General features: G+C 60.3%; 8 protein-coding genes and 1 non-coding gene across 9 annotated transcripts; 5 read left to right on the forward strand and 4 right to left on the reverse strand.

The window, feature by feature from the left end:
- Positions 1 to 70: 70 nt before the first annotated feature.
- On the reverse strand, positions 71 to 666 carry A1Q1_03652 (import inner membrane translocase subunit tim13; the record flags this gene model as incomplete). Its single annotated transcript, XM_014328266.1, has 3 exons — positions 71 to 229; positions 401 to 495; positions 630 to 666. The coding sequence occupies 3 exons, from the start codon at positions 664 to 666 to the stop codon at positions 71 to 73; spliced, it is 291 nt and encodes a 96-aa protein (XP_014183741.1).
- A 318-nt stretch (positions 667 to 984) lies between these two features.
- Positions 985 to 2906, forward strand: A1Q1_03653 (cytoplasm protein; the record flags this gene model as incomplete). Its single annotated transcript, XM_014328267.1, has 3 exons — positions 985 to 1140; positions 1178 to 2474; positions 2512 to 2906. The coding sequence occupies 3 exons, from the start codon at positions 985 to 987 to the stop codon at positions 2904 to 2906; spliced, it is 1848 nt and encodes a 615-aa protein (XP_014183742.1).
- Positions 2907 to 4431: 1525 nt separating this feature from the next.
- On the forward strand, positions 4432 to 4928 carry A1Q1_03654 (40s ribosomal protein s27; the record flags this gene model as incomplete). The annotated part of the gene is made up of 3 exons (XM_014328268.1): positions 4432 to 4434; positions 4634 to 4856; positions 4903 to 4928. The coding sequence occupies 3 exons, from the start codon at positions 4432 to 4434 to the stop codon at positions 4926 to 4928; spliced, it is 252 nt and encodes an 83-aa protein (XP_014183743.1).
- A 386-nt stretch (positions 4929 to 5314) lies between these two features.
- Positions 5315 to 6571, reverse strand: A1Q1_03655 (uncharacterized protein; the record flags this gene model as incomplete). The annotated part of the gene is made up of 3 exons (XM_014328269.1): positions 5315 to 5689; positions 5733 to 5939; positions 6053 to 6571. The coding sequence occupies 3 exons, from the start codon at positions 6569 to 6571 to the stop codon at positions 5315 to 5317; spliced, it is 1101 nt and encodes a 366-aa protein (XP_014183744.1).
- Positions 6572 to 6934: 363 nt separating this feature from the next.
- Positions 6935 to 8669, reverse strand: A1Q1_03656 (uncharacterized protein; the record flags this gene model as incomplete). Its single annotated transcript, XM_014328270.1, has 3 exons — positions 6935 to 7894; positions 7938 to 8272; positions 8321 to 8669. 3 exons carry the CDS (start codon positions 8667 to 8669, stop codon positions 6935 to 6937), a joined length of 1644 nt encoding a protein of 547 aa, XP_014183745.1.
- A 722-nt stretch (positions 8670 to 9391) lies between these two features.
- A1Q1_03657 (spliceosomal zinc finger-containing protein) lies at positions 9392 to 10357 on the forward strand (the record flags this gene model as incomplete). The annotated part of the gene is made up of 1 exon (XM_014328271.1): positions 9392 to 10357. One exon carries the CDS (start codon positions 9392 to 9394, stop codon positions 10355 to 10357), a length of 966 nt encoding a protein of 321 aa, XP_014183746.1.
- A 207-nt stretch (positions 10358 to 10564) lies between these two features.
- Positions 10565 to 10644, forward strand: A1Q1_t022. The gene has a single exon. It is a non-coding gene; the product is annotated as a tRNA-Asp (tRNA).
- A 1538-nt stretch (positions 10645 to 12182) lies between these two features.
- Positions 12183 to 12512, reverse strand: A1Q1_03658 (uncharacterized protein; the record flags this gene model as incomplete). Its single annotated transcript, XM_014328272.1, has 1 exon — positions 12183 to 12512. One exon carries the CDS (start codon positions 12510 to 12512, stop codon positions 12183 to 12185), a length of 330 nt encoding a protein of 109 aa, XP_014183747.1.
- Positions 12513 to 14772: 2260 nt separating this feature from the next.
- On the forward strand, positions 14773 to 19921 carry A1Q1_03659 (Rho guanyl-nucleotide exchange factor; the record flags this gene model as incomplete). The annotated part of the gene is made up of 4 exons (XM_014328273.1): positions 14773 to 15228; positions 15330 to 16041; positions 16110 to 16215; positions 16348 to 19921. The coding sequence occupies 4 exons, from the start codon at positions 14773 to 14775 to the stop codon at positions 19919 to 19921; spliced, it is 4848 nt and encodes a 1615-aa protein (XP_014183748.1).
- Positions 19922 to 20416: the final 495 nt, after the last annotated feature.

The raw sequence follows: 20416 nt of genomic DNA on the forward strand, positions 1-20416 counted from the left end.
GGAGTAACCTTTCTTGAGGCCCTCACGCCAGGATTTTGAATGCCGACAAGGTTAGTGGAGGGCAAGACGTTTACTGCTGGGCAGCGTTGCGCTCCTTGGAGACACGGGCGACGTAGGAGCGCGAGACCTGGTCGAAGGCGGCCATGTAGAGGGTCATGCACTGGGTGAGGCAGCGCTCGTCAGAGGCGCCGAGCGAGGTGCCGGGGCGGGTGATGCACTTGGCGAAGCACTAATGTTAGCTGAAAGATCTCTACACAGCTGAGCTGCGTCGTCCTTGACAACCTATGTCGGCCATAGAACTGGGTCGAGATATTCAAGGCTGCCGAAGCAAGGTACTCCGCATCAACAATATACCGTCTCGACGCGCGCTCCACGGCAAATGGCTGATATCGCTACTCACGTTCTCAGTGATCTTGTTGATGAGCTGCTGAGCACCGGCAACAGCAAGCTCCTGCTGGATCTGCTGCTTGAGCTGCTCCTTCTGCTGCTGGGAAGCTGAATGTTAGCTTAGAGTGAGGGCCGCAAGCTGTTTCTTCAGACACTCCGACTTTTCAAGCGCCACAGAGCCGACTGCACCAGCTGGAGATGCAGGCCACGGAAACAAGGTCGAGAGTGCTTGGGCTACTCACTGGTGGCGGCACCGCTGGATCCGAAGAGAGACGACATGGTTGTGTAATGTGGTGGTTACAAAAACAAGAGTTCGCAGTGTTGAGACGGCCACCTGCAGCTGAAAGGGGCTGACGAAATGTCCTTGGCCGGTTTGCCGCCGCTCGGCTGGAGCCATTGAACCTGGGTGCAGCGTCAGGCGCAGGCCGCAAGAATTTTGGAAGTGGAGGTCAGTGGCCACCAGCTGCAGTCGCTTGTTGATAGCTGCATTCTCACTTTCTGCCGTCCTCTCGCAACACAGTGCATATACCTTTTAGACATATACTAGACTTGTAACGAGAAGAACGAAACGACTACAGAAGAAGGCATAAGGTCACCATGGCCCCGACAAAGAAATCGATCTACCGCCAGCCTGGCACCCAGCACTTCCAGCTCGTCCACCGTTCCGTCCGCGACCCGCTCGCCAACGACCCCGATGCTCCCCAGCAGGTCTTCAAGCCTATCGAGCGCTACAATGTTGCCGGAAAGGAGAAGGTAAGCTTCGATTTCATGCTCCATAGCTGACCGCCAGGGCGCCGTGACGCTCGCCGACCTCGAGCACCAGATGGACAAGACCAAGATCCGCGACAACGAGGGCGAGGCTGCGATGTACGGAATCACGTACGACGACTCCAAATACGACTACATGCAGCATCTGAAGCCCGTTGGCGAGGAGGGCTTTGAGAGTGTGCTCCTCCCGGCGCCGCGAGGCTCGAGTGTCGCGCAGGGCATGAAGAACCAGGGCCAGCGGAGCAAGGGCAAGGGGCGGAGCGAGGACATGTTCAAGATGCCCGAGGACGTGATGGCGTCCAAGCACGAGCTTTCACTGCAGGAGGTGCGGGAGAGGCAGCAGAACATTCCCACAGAGCTGCAGGGCTTCAACCCCGACATGGACCCGCATCTGCGCCAGGTGCTCGAGGCGCTCGACGACGACGAGTTCATTGAGGACGACGGAAACGACGAGGACTTCTTCGGCGAGCTCGTCGGTACCGGCGAGGCGTACGACGAGTACGACCGTGAGGAATACGAGTTCCACGAGTGGGGACCCGAGGGCAAGCCGAAGCCGGTCGAGGAGGACGGCGAGCCGCGCGAGGAGACGTGGGAGGACCGCTTCCGAGCGTTCAAGGAGGCGGGTGGCCGGCCGAACGCCCCCGTCTCGAACGGCGGATGGGAGTCTGGAGAGGGAGAGGACTATGACGAGGAGAACCGCTCCGAGATGGCCGACACGGTCGGCTCGCTCTCTGGACTCCCGGACATGATTGTCAAGGGCGGCAAGAAGCGCCACGGCAAGCGCGGACCGTCCGACGCCTCAGGCATGAGCATGTCGTCCGCGAGCGTGTACAGGAACAACAACCTGCGCAATCTCGACGATCAGTTCGACCGGATTGAACGCGAGTACGAGCTCGACGACGACGACGAGTGGTGTGAGGACGACGATGACGATGTCTCTATCGCGCCGTCTTACATGTCCTCCGCCTCGCGAGTTAGCATGTTCAAGGGCGGCGACTTTGAACCTGGAGAGCCGCTTCAGGTCACGCGCGACGACTTTGATGCCATCATGGACGACTTCCTTGAGAACTACGAGGTCGTCGGCAACCGTATGCGCGAGTCGCTGGGTGGTACAGCCCTCTCGGGTCCGGAGAAGCTCAAGGTCCTCCGTTCAGCCCTCGAGCAGGGAGACGAAGGACTCAGCAAAGAGGAGAACAGGCGGCGCATCCTGGCATTGGAGAAGCTCAACCGCGGACCCCTCAAGGAGGACAAGGAGCGCATCCCGCGCGCCAAGATCGAGCCCGCCAAGGAGGACAAGTGGGACGTTGAGACGATTCTCTGTGAGTTGTGTTGAACCCGACGGAAACTGACAAACAGCCACATACACCAACACCGAGAACCACCCCGGCATGATCCGGGTGCGGTCGTCGAGGGAGGCCAAGGAGCGTGCCGCGCGCAAGGCTGCCGCGGCCGCTGCTGCGATCCAGGAGGAGGAGCAGGAAGAGGATGAGGAAGACTCCGGCTCGGAGACCGAGACTGAGGCGCCCAAGGTGACGGTTGCGCGCAAGAAGGGCGAGAGTGCGGAGGAGAAGCGCGCGCGCAAGGCGGCCGTCAAGGCTGAGCGTGCGAACCGCCGTGCCGAGAAGAAGTCGCACAAGGAGACGTTCAACGAGGAGCGCAAGCGCCAGATCGCCGGCCACCGCAAGGCAGTCACGGGCGGCAAGGCGGCGGACATTGCCGTCGGCGCCAAGGGCGTGCACTCGCTTCGCTGAGTGTGAAGGATTTCTGTGATCGGGCGATCGCACCTCCTGTGGAATGTCACCGCTGCGGGGGTCTCCGATCGCACTCGCTGACCAAGTATTCCGAGGTGGAAAGCTTGGTACGCGGGCAAAAGAGCAGGACATCGCCACCCAACGCCCCTCACGAACGTCATGATCGCCGTGCTCCGCCCATCACCCCCGACCCCCGCGGGACGGACCTGACTCCCCCCCTCCCCGCGCTCTACTGCCTGTTCCGGCGAACGCAACGTTGCTCCGCCCGGTGGCATGCTCGGCGATGGGCCACTGTACCTGATCTGCATGTTCCGTGAGCGCGGAATTCCCATCGTAGAAGCTGCCAGATGTGTAAGATAGTTAGAGCGGTGAATGTAACCTTGTTCAGGATGCACTCCAACGCTTCGTCAGCGCCGTCTTACCGCCCCTCCCATCATGACGTTTGCCACCCGACATAGGAGAGTCATAGCCAGGCACGATCCGTTTCTGTCGGGCGTACGCGGGAGGAGGCTGTCAGGCACGCACCAAGTATCAGGCACGGCGTCCTAAAGTCCGACGCAGGTCGTGCCAAACTTCTGCCACACGCTCGGCGAAAGAGCACTGGTGGTGGACCCTGAGTCCAACCTCGAGCGTCCCTGGTGCTTGCTCGGGGACGGTGCTGCAGTCGCGGACGGCACATGCAGACTATCACCACCTTCTGCCCCCCAACCTCCTCCATCGTCTTCGACTTATAAAAACGCTCGCAGAAGAACCGCTCGCGCGCTCTCTCAGCACTTTGCGAATCTACATTCTTCACACACAAAGCTCGAAAACGATACAAAATGGTGGGCATCCCGAAAAAACGGCGCGCTCGCAAGTTTGGGAAGGTTTTCGAGGGCACACTTCGCGGCATATCGCACCCGGTCAACTTGGTTCATGACTTCGACAAAATCGACATCTCGACAGACGGCAATCGACACGCACCGAGTGCGATCGGCGAGGGCAGGATTTTTGGCAGCGGAAAAGAGCTGGACGGATGAGAGGCCTGCGTGGAGATTTCGGTGTGGGAATGAAGGTGGCTTGGTCTCGTGCCACCACCTGACAACGGAAAGAGGGGACGATTGGGTTGTGCATCAGTGCTATGCTGTTCACCTGCTGGTTCTGCCAGCTGCTGAACGGTGCGCTGGTCGCGATCAGGAGCGGAAGAACGGCACGGGGACCGCAGAGAGGTGACTGTACTTGCAAAAGTTGGTGACCGACTCTGGTGGCTCCGGACCCGAAAAATCTTCACTCGACTCGTCCCCGCTTCCGGACCGCACCAACACGCTGCACTGCTCGGCCATCGACTCGCGGCGGAATCGTGCGCAGAACTGCGGCTGTTCTCGCCACTGGCTATGCGTTGATCCGTGCCGAAATCCTGCATGGAAGAAGACAGACGGAACCGATAGAAGTGACTGGTGGGCAAGCGTCATGGGAAGCAGCGGGTGCCTCGCTGTACCCTGGTGAATGCCCTCCTGTCGCCGCCGTCCGACGTCGCTATGATCGCATGGTGTGTACGCGTCGCCGACACCCTGCGTAGCGGCCGTAATACGATCGAACGGACATCGACCCCGACACGAACGACGAATACGTGATTCATGTCATGAACCAACGAGCCGAATCGAGCGAAGCCTGCGCGTGTGTCCCGTCAACCCATCCTCCAACTTGCAGCCAGCTAGGTACCGAACTGTCGCGCTAACGCATCGCAGGTTCTCGCTGTTGACCTTCTCCACCCCTCCCCCGAGGTTGAGGCTCGCACCTACAAGCTCAAGAAGATTGTGCCCAAGCCCAACTCGTTCTTCATGGACGTCAAGTGCCCTGGATGCTTCCAGATCACCACCGTCTTCTCGCACGCCTCCACCGTTGTCCAGTGCGGCTCGTGCGCCACCGTCCTCTGCCAGCCTTCCGGCGGCAAGGCCAAGCTCACTGAGGGTAAGTTTGCCAGCTTCTCGTGCGTTCACAAGCTAACATTCCTCAGGCTGCTCTTTCCGCAGGAAGAACTAGATAACATCTACGACGCGGCGGTTTGCGGTTCTGGTTCTAGCATGACCCATGTACTTCATTGACATCATGGCTCCTGGATGCAGTCCGATTAGATAGACACTGATGTGCACTTGAGAAATACTGACGAGGTTGTTTCGGGAGATTTTGTGTGCCACGTTTGAAGCCAAGTGCTGTCGGGTCGATTAAAAGACTCTCATACATATGCCCAAAGGGTAGTACAACTCTCCTCGCTATGTGTAGTGTCGCCATGGAGCGGCTGCGTACAACGATCTGTCTTCTACGGCCCGCGCGTGTATGCGAGCTCTTCTTTGCGTTCCGGAAGTCTGCCCGCTCTGTGTAATCAGACTTCGAAGCTCGATATGAGCATCCCATCACTGCGGGAAGACTTAGAACTCGCCCTTCCTCACCACGCCCAGCCCGAGTGCCAGGATATCCTTTGCCTGACCGAGATACCCCACCTCGCTCTTGTCTGCGACAGCCGTGCTGGGCGAAACAGTCAAGGAAGGCTGGGGCGGGGGCGAAGTTAAGCGCTGAGGCCCGCTGGGCGGGGACGGGGGAAAGAGCTCGGACGGCGGAGGCGGCGAGAGGAGGATCTGGTACGAGAGGTTGTTCTGTTCCTGCCTGTTAGCTGACGATACTCGAATCTGCAGCGGGAGGGAGGTGGGACTTGGGCGAAAGATGGGAGGGGGACGCCTCCAGTCCATCGTGGTCTTCGGCCAGAAGACAGCCCCCCAGACCATCCAACCATTCCCGTCGTCGTGCTACGAGCAAAACGCCATTAAGCAGTCAGAGAGCCAGACTCACCGGACTCCCCACCAGCGCAGGCACATTGGCCCTCCGCTCAGAGCAGAACGTCAGCGTCTGCATCAACGCCGAGTTGAGCGTGTTGCGTGTCGTCGTCGCGCGCGTCACAAAGTGCACGCTGATAAGGTGTTCCTCCCACGGCACGAGCGCCTCCGTGACCGCGAACCAGCCCTTGCGGTTCTTGCGCTGCAGGAACACGACGGCGATCTGGGTGTCAGCTAAAAGCCTGACGCAGCAACAGCGCTAAGAAGCTCGGATGCAGACAGCGGGCGATTCATGGCTCGCGAGCGCAGCGAGCGAGAGTACAGAGTAGAACTCACCTCACCCCCCTCCTTCCCCGTCTCCACAAACGTCCTCACGAACCCCTCGACCTTGTCGTGAATCTCGCGCTCGATCTCGGTCACTTTCTGTCCCGGCCCCGCGAGCGCGGTACTCGTGCCCGTCGCCGCGCCAGAGACGACGGCGACGTGCGTGTCAAACACATCTAGTGTTTCGGGTACTACGTTCTCGAGCGTGCGTTGGAAGAATATGGACAGGAGCAACGCGCGGAGCACGGCTGCGGCCGAGGTGCGCTCTATTCGCTGATTGTTAGCTAAACCCCCGAGTTCAAAGCTGTTGCCACCGATCCTTTGCTCCGCTTCTGCATCTTCCCTGCTTCTCCCACATATATCCTTCGGGACTGAAGTGTGAAGTCGTGGAAAGGAGCCAAGAGTAGCGCAAGAACAGGGGCTTCTGTTCAGTTTGATGTCACTGAGGGACCCATGCCCAATGTCACACCATCCGTGAGACCGCCCACATCCATCGTGACGTACCAGTTTGATGTGGTTCACCGTGTCCATGCTGGCATGTCGATGTCGGGTCAAGAAATCAAGAAGGTTCTGGTGGCTGAGCTTCGACTTGGAAAAAAAAAAGCGTGAGTTGATGCTCGAGCGTTGTGTCGGTCGTGTGCGATGTCGAGCCGAGCCTGGGTTTAGTCTGTTGGCCACTGGGGTCAACCTCCACCAGACACCAAGCGGGACTGTCCTGCGTCATATCTCATGTCTGTCTATTCCGCGTGCGGCAATTGGACCAAGCTTGGTCACTATCCTGCAAGCCTGTCCAACTCCGCTTCTGATGCTGTACTGCATGACTCCTCTGCTTTCCTGCTTGCTTCGCTCGCTGCTGTACATATTTACCACCCTGCATATACAAGTTACAAACATCTAATCGCGCTCAACCTCGTTCATGGCAGACACGAGGCGGCTCATGGCCTGGAACATGAGGCCCGCGCGCTGCGTCTCTGCGCTGCTCTGGGGCGCCTGGCCGTCTTGCGCGGCGGTGAGCGCCGCGTTTTGCTGAATCACGTCCTGCGCTTTGCGCTCGAACGCGTTGAAGATTTCACGCACACTCGCGCGCCAACTGTCCCACACGACACCGACAATGTGGCTCTCGATCGCCTCCGAGATGCCCGTTCCCGAGAGGCGCGCGCCGTGAACGGTAATCAGGGCCGAGGGCCGGCCCGCCGCGTTAGGCGGAGGCGGCGGAACGGGGAACGTCAGAATCGTCGTCGTGCGCGACAGAAGCGCGAGTTGCGGGAGGGTCTGCTGAGGCGAGCCCGAGCAGTGCGGGCACGTCACAAGCGAGTGGAACAGGCGCAGCGAACGCGCCAAAGGAGGGAAGATGTACATGGAAAGAGGCGTGTTGGACCCAGGCTTGGGCTCGAGAGGGTGCTGGTTTAACAGCGCGAGGACACGGGGAACCATCGTGACGTGCTGGCAAGCGGCCGGGTACTGCGCGCTCAGATTGTTCAGATTGAGCTCGCCCGTCGTGTCCGTGCCGGTCTGGTCCTGCTCAACGCCAAGATTGGCGTGCGACAAGTCGAGGAGGGCAAGGTGCGACTCGTCAATGTTGTCTATTCCTTGCGAATCCGTTCCGTCTTGCGTGCCGTCGGTGGCCTGGGTGCCGTCCTGCGCCGGCTGCTGCGCGACCGCGCTCTCATGCAGCGAGAAGATGGCATCACGGAGCGCAGACGTCTGCTGGTCCATGTCGGAGAAGGGCATGTGCTCGTTGGAGAAGTCGCCGCCGAACGAGTCCGTCGCCTGCTGCTGCGCCGCGTTATGGGGCAGGTTCTGGACGAACGTGGCCAGAGGCAGATCCGCGAGGTATCCGTCGATAGCGATAGACTCGAGCTGGGATGTCAGTTTCGAAGAAGGGGATGCAACTCACCATCTGCTCGTCCGTCATTGTCAAGAGGTGCTCGTCCTCGTCCTCATCGGCCAACCCAAGGTCCATGGCCATGCCCATGGCTACCCGCATGTCCATGGACTCTCCACCGAGACCCAACCCATCGCGCTGCAGCTTGCGCTTCTTGCCGAGCGTCCCAGCCAGCGACGAGAGGTGGGAACGGGCATCGAGAGCGTTGGCGAGCTTCTGGTCCTTCGGCACTGTTCGGCGACGTTGACGCGGAGCATACACACAGGCCCATCCTCCCTGAGCGCAGCGAGTGCATGAGGGACGATCTCCGGAACACTTTTGCTTGGCGGCATGGCACAAGTCACAGGCTGGGATGAGTCAGCTACACGTTTGCGGAGACCAGCTGGCCTACTCACCTTTACGGATCGATGGTGGCCTGCCAAATGATGTTCTAGGGGGAGGCTCGACATGATGAGGTGCGCTGAGGTTCAAGCTGAGATCGAGATCAGTGTCCTGAGTGGGGATGACATCCTCCTGGCCCTGCACGGGGATCTCGAGTCCGTGGACGTCGACCTCCTGATGCTGGGTGCCATCGTCCTTGTGAGTGGAGTGACTGAAATCGGGCTGCTGCAGGTTGTAAGGATGCTGCTGGTGGGGGGCAGGCTGTAAGTCTCCTAAGCCGAGCTGGGCGGCGGCAGCAGCAGCGGCAGCGGCAGCGACGGCGTCGTTGTCTTGCTGCTGCTGTGGGGTGAGATGGTCTTCCATCCTTAAACTTCAGAAGATGTCGCGGGCGGCGGGGTGCGCGCGCGCGAGGGGTGGAGGACGATGCCGGCGGCGGAGAGCGGCGGCGGGGGTACGCGAGGGTCTCTTGGAGTTATCTACGGCGTTAGATAACAGGCGTGATGCGGGTTGTGGCAGCAATGAGAGAAGTCCACATCGAAGGAAGACATAACCCCGTATGTGGCATGCGTTTTTCGCGACTCGTCTCTCTTTTCGCAACTTTACTCACGGAGGCAACCCGGGCCGGCCAGCGCAGTGGGGATCAGCTGGGCGGAGTCGGTTGGAAACGGTGGGAGGGCGGACGAAAGGTCGATGGGTGGATGGATGGAGTGGATGATGACGAGGAGGCCCTGGTCTGCAATGCGAAAGCTTTTCGTGGTGGTGGCGACGAGCAGGACGAGTCGTGAATCCTCACCGTACGGTGGTGCACCACCCTAACACCCCCCATCCACTCACCCACCTCGTCTGTTTTGGTCTCCCTCTACTTAGCCAGCTCCCATCCGAGCATGAAAATTACCTAATCAGGTCACAACGTGGAAAAATTTGCGGGAACATTCTTATCACTTCCCTATGTTTATCCCACGTGACCATGACTCAGCAACACACTTCCCGCTCGATCGCAGCCCAGTCCATGATGCAAGCATGTAATCTTGGGCCATGTTCTTGGTGACCAAGTTGAGCAGCAACCTATCTCCACACTCACAATCATGTCAACGACAGACGCCCCCGCCAAGCCGGTACTTTTCAAGAAGGGCCCGCGATCACGACCGAACCAGTCGCGCCGGAAACGCTCCGCGACGCCACCAGATGAGGACGCCAGTGGCGAGACCTCCGTCGTGCGACCGAACAAGACGTCGATCGCGAACCCGCTCGTGCAAGGGACGAAGCGGCGGCGAGACGATGCCGCAGCAGCCGGGGGTCTCGACGAGTTCGAATACAAGGCCGACGAGGGCGGGATCAAGGGCGACGACTTTGCGACGCGGTCGACGAACTGGGACATTGAGGGTCTGGAGCCGCACGAGGTCAAGGACAAGCGCATCAAGGTCAACGAGGACGGGGAGATCACGGTCGACGACGGGCTCTACCACGGTAAATCGGGCTACTTGCCCACGATCAACAAGCCAAAGGACGCGCGCGACGACCCGCGCTCCCTCAAGGGCCCGATGCGGGCGACCGCCAACATCCGCACGATCACGCTGGTCGACTACCAGCCGGACGTGTGCAAGCCGTACAAAGAGACGGGCTTCTGCGGCTACGGCGACAGCTGCAAGTTTTTGCACGACCGCGGCGACTATCTCGCCGGCTGGCAGCTGGACCAGCAGTTTGCCGAGGACGGCGCGCCCATCGAGCCCGAGAGCGAGGACGAGGAGATGCTCCCCTTTGCGTGCCTCATCTGCAAGAAGGAATTCGACGAGCCCGTCGTGACCAAGTGCGGGCACTACTTTTGCATGAAGTGCGCCGTGAACCGGTTCATCAAGAGCCCCAAATGCTATGCTTGCGGCGCGGCCACGAACGGGATCTTCAACAAGGCCGAGAAGCTGCTCGCCAAACTTGAGGCGAAGCAGAAGCGCAAGCGCGAGGCCAAGGGGATCAAGAGCGACGACGAGGACGAGGGGGGCATCGAGATTGGCGGGGCCTCGGACGAGGACGCCGAGGGCAACGAGAGCGAGTAGCGCACCCACGACTGGAGACCGAGTAGAGCAGCCCTTAGACCGCATTGTACCTTCTAACTCCATCATTTATGCCAGCATTTGTATCAGTACCGTCCATCCTCGCCTTGCAGACACTGACGCTTCTCTCCACTGACGAATCTCAGCTCATCGTCGAGCAGCGGCGTCGGCGTCGGACGCCTCCCCGCCCCTGCGGACCCAGTCATCCAGTTCCCGTTCGTATAACGGCTAGTATGCTCGCTTGTCATGACAGACCGCGGGAGATCGGAGTTCGATTCTCCGACGGGAAGCTTCAAGTCTCATGAAGGCTGTATCTTTTATTGGAGGAGAGCCGGGGGCGAGCGAAAGGTTTCGGGGAGGGAGGCTCGGTGGCGTCAGGGGATGGGCTTCGGGGTCGGGCTGCTGGCAAGAGGGGTCCGCCACTCCCAAGCATGCTCTGTCTATTTTGTAGAGCATGGCTTGGACTGTCTCGCTGAACAGAGTGTCACACGCTCGGACTGTCTTTAAGAGTCCATGCTGACCGTGCAGTCCGGAAATCCAAGCGCGAGAACTTTGAGCGCTGACAGGAAGGCAGGTGGAGATGGTCACGTGACAGTGTGGCACTCGTTGGAATGGTTTCCGTACGTGGTGTCAGTCGTCAACCCCTATGTTCCTACAGCAGCGACCCAGAGGATCATGTATGACAGCCTATATGTTTCCTGGTCTTTGGAAACCCTGGTTATCCCTCCCTGATGGCCGTGCTGTCACGGTATGTGTGTGGTCCGAGAGCGTGGATGGGTGGCATTTCCTGGTCTTTTGCCAGTTGCCTTTCCGCACCGATTCCGTCGAACAGTGGGATTGACATGGTCTGCTGTGGACAGGTGACTGTGCTGGGGAGTGTAGCCGCTGCCGGTGAAGGGCAGTGGAGAGGCTGTGACGCCCTCGTGACCACTGTCAGCCCTTGGATGATTGGACTGGCATCTGCCGATCGAGTCCTCCTTCCAGCGCTCCTTTAAGACGAACTCAAACTTCAGTCTGCATCAACGTCCAGCCAGTCCGGTGAGCATATCAAGCCCAGGAAGGACAGATCTGCTACTTCGGAACGCTTCTCGTCCCACCTGGTGCACTTGGTGGGACATTGCCTATGGGATTGCACCACACCTGCGGTTCAACGCAGTAGTTGCCCCGAGTCTCCTCGAATTGCAGAGCAGGAGAACAGTCAATGCCCCGTCGCTGGAATGATGGATACCCCACCGTGTCCGAATTGGCAGAGTGCGGAGCATGCAAAGATGAGGATATCGTCCACCCTCTCCATGCTGCATGGAGGAAGGTGAGCTCAAGAAATGAGTTGCAGGATAGACATCCATCTGCCTTGGATATTTTGAGCATGGCACCCTGTGAAGCCTCTACGTACTCACACATCTGACAACTGCACAAGAAATCCTCTGTTCGAAGATTTGCAGTCTGCAGCCAGATACTGAGGTAAGAGACACAGGGAGGAAGACGGTCGCCGCCACAAGCCGACGCAGACTGGGGTGCCACAAGCCACGCCCACCACCACACTTCACCACGTCCTCCGCACAGCCACGCTCCCACCACTTCCTGCAGCGCAGTCATTCCAAAAGTAGCTCGAGGTAGCTCGCACGACCTCGCCCTGAACAGAACGCAGACATCCCGACGACGGACCCTCGCTTACACGTCTTTTTGCACGGAATATCACCGATAGCTCACCAGCGGCCGCCTCTCATGTCACATGCCGGCATCGCCTCAACACAGTTCGCATCTTTCAGTCGTTCAGCAGAGTGAGCCAGAGCCAAGGACAAGGACAAGGATCCCGGCGGTCGGCGGTCTATGCCGTAGGTGGTGATCGTCTCTGCGGCGATCGCAGCACCAACCAACGAGCCAACGGGGACGCAGTGTCGCAGTCCAGGGTAGGCATGGCCCCTGGATGATCGGCGTCCCCGTCCTCTGGGTCCTCTGGGTCCTCTGGGTTCTCTGGGTGCTCTGGCACCCTCCTTACGTTTCTGAGCAGTCTCGTTCCTCTACCACTCGCTTCGTCTCGAGCGTGGAGGTCTGCGTATGGCGCGTCAGTCGCCAGTCGTGTCTTGGCCACCAGGCCAGGGGAATGGGAGTGGGTCGTCTGCGCGGTGTATGAACCTTCTTCCATCGCTCCTGACATTGGGACTGGTGGGATTGGACACAGCGTCGCGAAATAGGTCCCTCTTGCGCGCGTAGCAGTGGGCCTTCCATGTCTACGTACCTACGTCAATCCTCGCACTCACTCGGTTTTGTGAAGGGGTGGACAGATGCAGCGGACCAGTGCTAGTGCCGTGGGATGCGACGCCGACGTCAGGTCCGCAGACGACCCGTAGTTTCTGACAGTCTGTCTGGGAGTTGCAGGGCAGGCAGGGCAGGCACACTCCAGATCCGCCCGAGGCCCGAGGCCCGAGGCCCGAGGGCCATGGGCCGAATGCAGCCCGAATGCAGCCCCGATCTGCGCGCAGCTCTGCTCAGCTAGCTCAGCTGCTGCTCGGGCATCGCCTCCTCCCATCCACCCATCCCCTGTCCTGCATGTCCTGTGTGCATGCAGTGCGCAGCCTCGCAGCCAGCCCACACGTCATGAGCAGCAACCCCATATGAAGTAGGAGTGAATATGCCATGTCCCAGAGAGTCGATATGGCCCACCGATGGCACCAGATCTACCAGACTGACGTAGAGTGTCCCCGTTTGACATGAGAAGAAAGGAAAAAGAGTCGCGAACGAGGACCTCGAATCAATTGGTTATGTCATACTCAATGACAAGCACCGAATGTGCGACATGAACGACCAGCCTTTGGCCTCTTTCGCCTGGCCTGCCATTCTCCTTCATGTGCGGTCATGCAAGGCGCTTGGCACCTGATGTAGAGAAGTGATCGACCCAGCCTTGCTGACTACCTCGAGAGCTCCGGATCCATTCTGTCGGAACGAACAAGACGCTCGTCGCATACCCCCCGTCGCACTCTCCGTCTTCGTGTCCGAAGACCAACCGACCCCCATCGTCGAGTGTTGACAGTATCGAAGGACAGCGGAAGATTCGGGATTAGGCTTTTGCATTGAGAGCATAAACCTGTAATCCAATCTGGACCAGGCTCTACGGAGTGGTGTATCTCCGAGGACCGAGGAAAGGACAAGATTAGGCTGTTTGTTTGGGTAGTGGGTTCCGAGTTCTGGCCCAGCGGTCGCCCATTCGCTCCATACGCTGCAACGGCTGGAGGAACTGGCTCACTACCAGTCAGTTATTTACACTGGCTGACTACTTTGGCCGATTGCACGCTCATGCTGCCCGGAATAGACCACCGCTGGTATGTGTGATGCAGTGAGATCCTGTGAATTTCCAGTTGGCCCAGATGTGGATGCATGCAGCAGTGCTCGGTGATGAGAAGGGGGGGGGGAGAGTGCATTCCGCGTTCCTCCTTGTTCGCGCGTCTCGACCAGACAAGACGCCAAGGCAGGAGGAGGAGAAGAGTGGGCTGGATGATCACTCGGGCGCCATGGGCACTCTCAGACGGGCGTACGGGCGGCGCGTCAATTAAATGAAATGGGTGAAATGACGCGCAAAGCAAAGGCTGGGGGCATTAGACCTGGAGTGAGTGCGAGACCACGTGGTGGAGTGCAAGGCAAGGCAAGGGTCAAACCGCGCTGTGAAAATTGAATCCGCGCGTCGGTCGCTGGCCACGGTGGGTGGGTGGGTGTCAGGTGAGTCAAGTCTGGGCAGTGGTTGCCGTTGCAAGCCGGGCTCTCTGTCCTCGCATCCTCGCACTGTGCCTGCCGCTAGAGCGAGTGCCCAGCCAGCCCGTCCAGCCCAGCCAGCCCGCCAGCTGCAGCCAACCAACCAACCAGCCAGCCAGCCAGCGAGCGAGCAACCAGGGAGTGCGTCCCACCACCACTGCAACCATCTCTCACCCTCACTCGCTCACAGTCACTTGCTCTTGCTGCTCACAACCACTCGACCATCGTCCCTACCGTCCATCCCGACATCTACGCTTCGACCCAGCCAACACACCCGCCCACCCAACGCCCAGCCCACCTCCTCGACCACACCCCACCCCCCCTTCCCCCCGGTCCACCAAACCACGTCAACCACTCTCATCCACCGGCCCATGCGCCCATCACCTACATCCCAACATCCCCCGCCCCCCGCCTGACACACACTCGAGTCCTCCGGGTCAACAAGGCGGAGCAGTACAAGGTGTACCGCCGGCCGATCCCGCTTGAGCTGCTCGTGCTCATCACGCCCGAGGACCACTTCAACAGCGCGCGGTCACGAAAGCTCATTTCTCGCGGCACGAACAAGACCAAGGAAGGCGTCCACGTCCCGTCGTCGCCGTCAGCAACCCACACTCCGCCCTTGACTCACACACATCTACCCCTCCGAACACCCCTGTCACTCTCCTCCCACAATGTCCTTGCCCCCCGGACAGCGACCTGGCGGCGCGCGCCCCCAGCGACCACCGTACGGCCATCCCGCTCACCCCGGCCACCCAGGACAGCCCCAGATGGGCCGCCCGTCATCGCGCAACGCCGCTTTCGAGAACATCTTTGGACGCCCCGCCGGCGGACACCATCTCGGCGGCCCAGGTCCCATGGCACCCGGCCCGCACGGCGGCCCGCCCCACGCACAGCGCGCACCCTACCCCGGTGCACCAGCTTACCCGCCCGCGAACCCCGCGCAGCCCAGCTTCCCCCCGACGCAGCCGACTGCATTCCCCCACCCCGGCGCGCCCAAGCCGCACGGCGGAGCACCGAATCCCTACAGCAACTACCCCGCCGAGGCGTACCGCGCACCAGCACAGCAGCAGGGATACGACGCATCGAACAGTGGCGCGTACGCGAACATGCGAGGTCCGAGCTATAACGTGAGTTGAAAGAGGTGTTCGCGCGCCAGATTCGAGACACCGCGATCGCGATCGGCGCGCACCTCGCGTTCCGCACGAACGTGACTGACCTCGCCCCCCAGCCGCAGATCCAGCAACTCCAGTCAGCAGACGCTGTCCCGAACCGCCGCACATCGCTCAACCAGAACACGCAGAGCGGCAGGCAGTACTTGCAGCGCGCGCCGACGCAGACGTCGTACAACTCGTACCAGTCGCCCGGAGATCGTCTTCCCCAGGTCCAGGAGCGTCTGCCCCACATCTCCGTCATTCCTAACGGTGGCAGCGGAGGAGGGTCAGGACAGCCTGTAGCTCCACTCCAGCAGCAGAAGACGGGAGGCAGCGTTGTCATGCCCCATCCCAGGTCCATGTCTGGTAGTGCCGCCACGGGCCTGCAGCCGATGACCCAGGCGTCCGTGCCGCCCCGCTCGCGCTCCCTGCACCACCAGGGCGGGCGCCCGCCGCCGCAGAGCAACCCGTCGCAGGACTCGTCGCGCATCCGTGTCAACATCCCGTCCCCCACTATCAGCGGAGGAGGGATTATGCCCTTCCCGGAGATCCAGACCGAATCGACCATCTCTGGACGCCACAGCCATGACCAGGACTCGACAGACTTTTCGCGCGCGATGAGCGACCTGAGCCTGAACAACGGCAACGACTCGATGCACGCGACGACGAGCGAGTCGTCCTTTTACGCGGACTCGATCAGCGGCCTTCCCCGCGACAGGCGGAGTGACCACCACCTTCGTGCTTGGGACGGTGGCCAGGAGCCGCAGGAGAGGTTACATGACATCAATCGTGAGTCGTTATCCTGGCGTTACACACGCCCCCCGAGACACAACAACACATGCTCACACCGTTTCCAGCCTCACGCCAGCCGGTCGCCTCGGGCTCCAAGATGCCAATGCATCGACGTCAGCCGTCTGACTCTTCCATTGCGAGCAGCATATACACCGTCAACGGACGCATGGCGTAAGTGTCTCTAGTTCAACATCACGGTGGCCAAACGCCGGGGCGGCACGTGCTTGCGTCTTTTGTCCTCTACCCCTTGGTGTCAATAACAAGCCGCCGTCACCGTGACACAGTCATTGACGTCTTTTCCAGACCGCTTTCCCAGATCGATAACACGGGCCTTGCGTACGATTCGGCCATTGGATCTCCAACCACCCCGAACGGCTCAGAGAACGGGTACCCGACTATGAATCGAGTGACCCGCAAGTCGATGGAGTCCACCCATTCGCTGCCCCTTCCTCAAGAGTCGCCACTACCGCCTGGAGCCGCCAACAGTGTCTACGACCACCGCGCCATGTCGTTCTCGGGATCAGGTGTGAACCGCAGGGATGTCGTCCAGGCGGTGCGCTCGTCGTCCATCAAGTCGCCTTCCGGATCTGGTATCGGTGCCCTCGGCATCACGCTCGATAATGTCGGCAACTCGCCCGTCAAGTCGACAAAGTCGATGAAGCACAGCACCCCGCCCATTGTGCCTGCCGACATTGAGGTTGACGCCATCCCTGCGCTGCTTTCGACTGTCGCCGAGGCGTTCCGCACGATCATCAAACCGACCGAAATGATCAAGGACGGCATCACGTACAAGGACGCATTCGACGGAAGGACCGCCGTCACGCTCATTGCGAGGATTATTAACACTGATGATCGCAATCTCGCCCTTCTGCTGGGCCGAGCACTCGACGCGCAAAAGTTCTTCCACGACGTCGCCTACGCCCACCGTCTACGCGATACACCTAATGAAGTGTACCAGTTCAAGGAGCGGTTGGTGGCCCCGTTCACGCAGCCCGGAGCGGCCGACTCGCCCTCGAGCGACCACTTGAACCTGTTACGCCCTTCCTCGACTGGCAGCGCCGTTAGAGGCGGCGGTGCCGCTCCTTCCATCCACTCGACAAACTCGGTCTTCTTCAACAATGCGACCGGAGGCGGCACGCCGCGGCCGTCGCCGGGCGTCGACGGCGCCACCCCACAGTCGTCAGACGACGAGAGCGACGATCTGCCGAACGGAGTGTTCACGCTGCTGACCGAGTGTTACTCGCCGACGTGTTCGCCCGACGCTCTCTGTTACTCGATCTCGTGTCCGCGCCGACGCGAGCAGATTGAGCGCCTCAACATGAAGAGCGCGCACCCCGGTCTGCAGCGGGAGGTCGAGGACAATGTCGACGACGTCATTGTCAAGCCGACCGGCACGCTCTGGATCGACTCGGTTTCGCAGGAGATTCTCGATTCCGTCGACGACCAGGAGAAGAAGCGCCAGGAGGCCATCAACGAGGTCATGTACACGGAGCGCGACTTTGTGCGCCACCTCGAGTACCTGCGCGACTTCTGGATGAAGCCGCTGCTCTCGTCCGAGGTCGTCCCGGCTAACAGGCGAGACGAGTTTGTGCACCAAGTCTTCTGGAACGTGCAGGACGTGCTTTCTGTCAACCACGTGCTGGCTGAGCGCCTGACGAAGCGCCAGAAGCAGCAGCCCGTCGTGCAGTCGATCGGTGACATCTTCCTCGAGTGCGTCCCGCACTTTGAGCCGTTTGTCACGTATGGAGCGCACCAGCTGTTCGGCAAGTACGAGTTTGAAAAGGAGAAGGGCGCGAACCCGGCGTTCCAAAAGTTTGTCGACGAGACGGAACGCAAGCCCGAGTCGGACAAGCTCGAGCTGAACGGATACCTGACGAAGCCGACGACGCGTCTCGGCCGATACCCGCTGCTGCTCGGTGCCGTCCTGAAATACACGCCGGACGACCACCCAGACAAGACGGACCTGCCGGTTGTGATCGAGATGATCCGCGAGTACCTGAAGCGTGTCAACACGGAGACGGGCAAGTCAGAGAATGTGTTTGAGCTCGCGCAGCTCGAGCGCCAGCTCGTGTTCCGCCAGCACGAGAACATTGACCTTCGCCTCAGGGATAAGAACCGTGAGCTCGTCCACAAGGGCCCCATGAAGCGTCGTGGCGGCACGCAGGGCGAGAATGCCGACCTGATTGCGTTCCTGTTTGACCACGCTTTCCTGCTTGTCAAGTCCAAGTGGGTCAACAAGGCGGAGCAGTACAAGGTGTACCGCCGGCCGATCCCGCTTGAGCTGCTCGTGCTCATCACGCCCGAGGACCACTTCAACAGCGCGCGGTCACGAAAGCTCATTTCTCGCGGCACGAACAAGACCAAGGAAGGCGTCCACGTCCCGCCCAAACCCGAAAGCAGGCACGGATTCTCGATTACCGTCGTGCACCTCGGCCGCAAAGGATACCAAATCCAGCTGTGGGTCGACACGTACCAGAGCCGCAAGACGTGGGTCGAGAACATTGAGAAGCAGCAGCAGATCATTCGCGACCGGTCCACGATCTTTACGAGCGAGACGATTTCGGAAAATTACTTCCAGGGACTCAGACGGATAACGTGCGTCAGTCCTTACGACAATGGCAACCGCATGATTTACGGTACCGACGAGGGAGTGTACTTTTCCAACCTGCGCGACCCCAAGCTGCGCGAGCCCGTCAAGGTCATCAACCTCGTGGACGTTACGCAGGTCGACGTCATTGAGGAGTACCAGCTGCTGGTGGTTCTGCACGAGCGCTCGGTCACGACGTTCCCGCTCGACTGCCTGGACCCGAACGACCCGAATGCGGCGCTGAAGCGCGGCAAGCGCATCTCTAGCCACACGAGTTTCTTCAAGTCTGGCATCTGTCTCGGGCGCACGCTCGTTGCGGTTGTCAAGAGCTCCCCGCTCAGTTCGACTATCAAGGTGCTCGAGCCGATCGACCAGAACATGCGTGGCAAGAAGCCGCAGACGGGCTTCATGCGCCGCATGAATGGTGGGCAGGAGAGCCTCAAGGTGTTCAAGGAGTTTTACATTCCGCTCGAGTCGTTCAACATCCACTTCCTCAAGACCAAGCTCTGTGTCGGGTGCCAGAAGGGCTTCGAGATTGTCGACCTCGAGACGCTCGACATGCAGAGTCTGCTGGATCCCGAGGACTCAAACCTGGACTTTGTGCTCAAGCGCGACGGCGTGCGGCCCATGGCCATCTACCGCATCGAGGGCGACTTCCTGCTGTGCTACAACGAGTTTGCGTTCTACGTCAACAAGAACGGGTGGCGTTCGCGCGAGAAGTGGGCCATCATCTGGGAGGGCCAGCCGACGTCGTTCGCGCTGCAGTACCCGTACGTCATTGCGTTCGAGCCCTCCTTCATCGAGGTCCGGCACGTCGAGACGGGCCATCTCGTGCAGATCATCCCCGGCCACAACATCAACTGCATGTTTGCCGACATGCCGCCGTCGACGGTGAATGCGCCCCCGCCGCCACGACAGCTCATGTACGGCGGCCAGCAGCCTCCGCCCAACATGTACGGCCGCCCGCCGCAGATGTACCCGCAGACGACTGGCGGGCCGTACGGCGGCTATGCCAATGGGCCGAACGGCATGGCGCAGCAGCAGCGTATGCACGGCCCCGGGTACGGGTCGATGCAAGGCCGCCCGCCCATGCCGGGCATGCCGCAGCAGTACATGGGCCCCCAGCAGATGATGCGTCCCCCAGCAGGCCCGCAGCACAACTTTGCCTTCCGCCCCCAGGTCATCTTCACGAGCGACGAGCACCATGTGCAGTTCCTGAAGCTGCCGCCGCGGGGGAGGCGGGGCAGCGACGCGAAGAGTATAAAGAGTATGAAGTCAGTCCGAGCCTAGGGCCCGTAGGGCCCGGCGAGGACTATCGTCTAGGCGCTCGAAGGGCCCGCAAGGTCCGCCGAGCCAAGTTATCACGCCTCGCATGTCGGAGGACTCCACGCTCAGCTCAAGTGACGTCTACCCGCCCCGCATACCCATAGCCCCAGTGCGACGAGCAGCCTACCACCCACCCCACCACACCAGCAACTTTTCTCCCCTTAACTTGGTTAATCACGTTTTTCCTTCAAGTTGTAGCATCATGCATGTGGATTGCACTCGAGAGCACGAGCGAGCGCACGCCGAGCGCAGCGAGGCGTGAGTGCGAAGGGCAGTGGGCACTGAGCACTGAGCGGAGCGAGGTGCCTCGTCTCGTGCGGAGAGTCAGGAAGGGAAAGGAACGAGCGTGGGAAAGTTTACGCGTGGACCGAGATTGCCCCTGGCCCTTTACGCGTCTCACCTGTCCACCTGTCCTGCAAGTTCCTCAGCCTTACCCTTCTCCTCAACAATCACAATTCA

The sequence above is a fragment of the Trichosporon asahii genome (assembly GCF_000293215.1).
Source record: "Trichosporon asahii var. asahii CBS 2479 unplaced genomic scaffold scaffold00004, whole genome shotgun sequence".
Taxonomy (NCBI): Eukaryota; Fungi; Basidiomycota; class Tremellomycetes; order Trichosporonales; family Trichosporonaceae; genus Trichosporon; species Trichosporon asahii.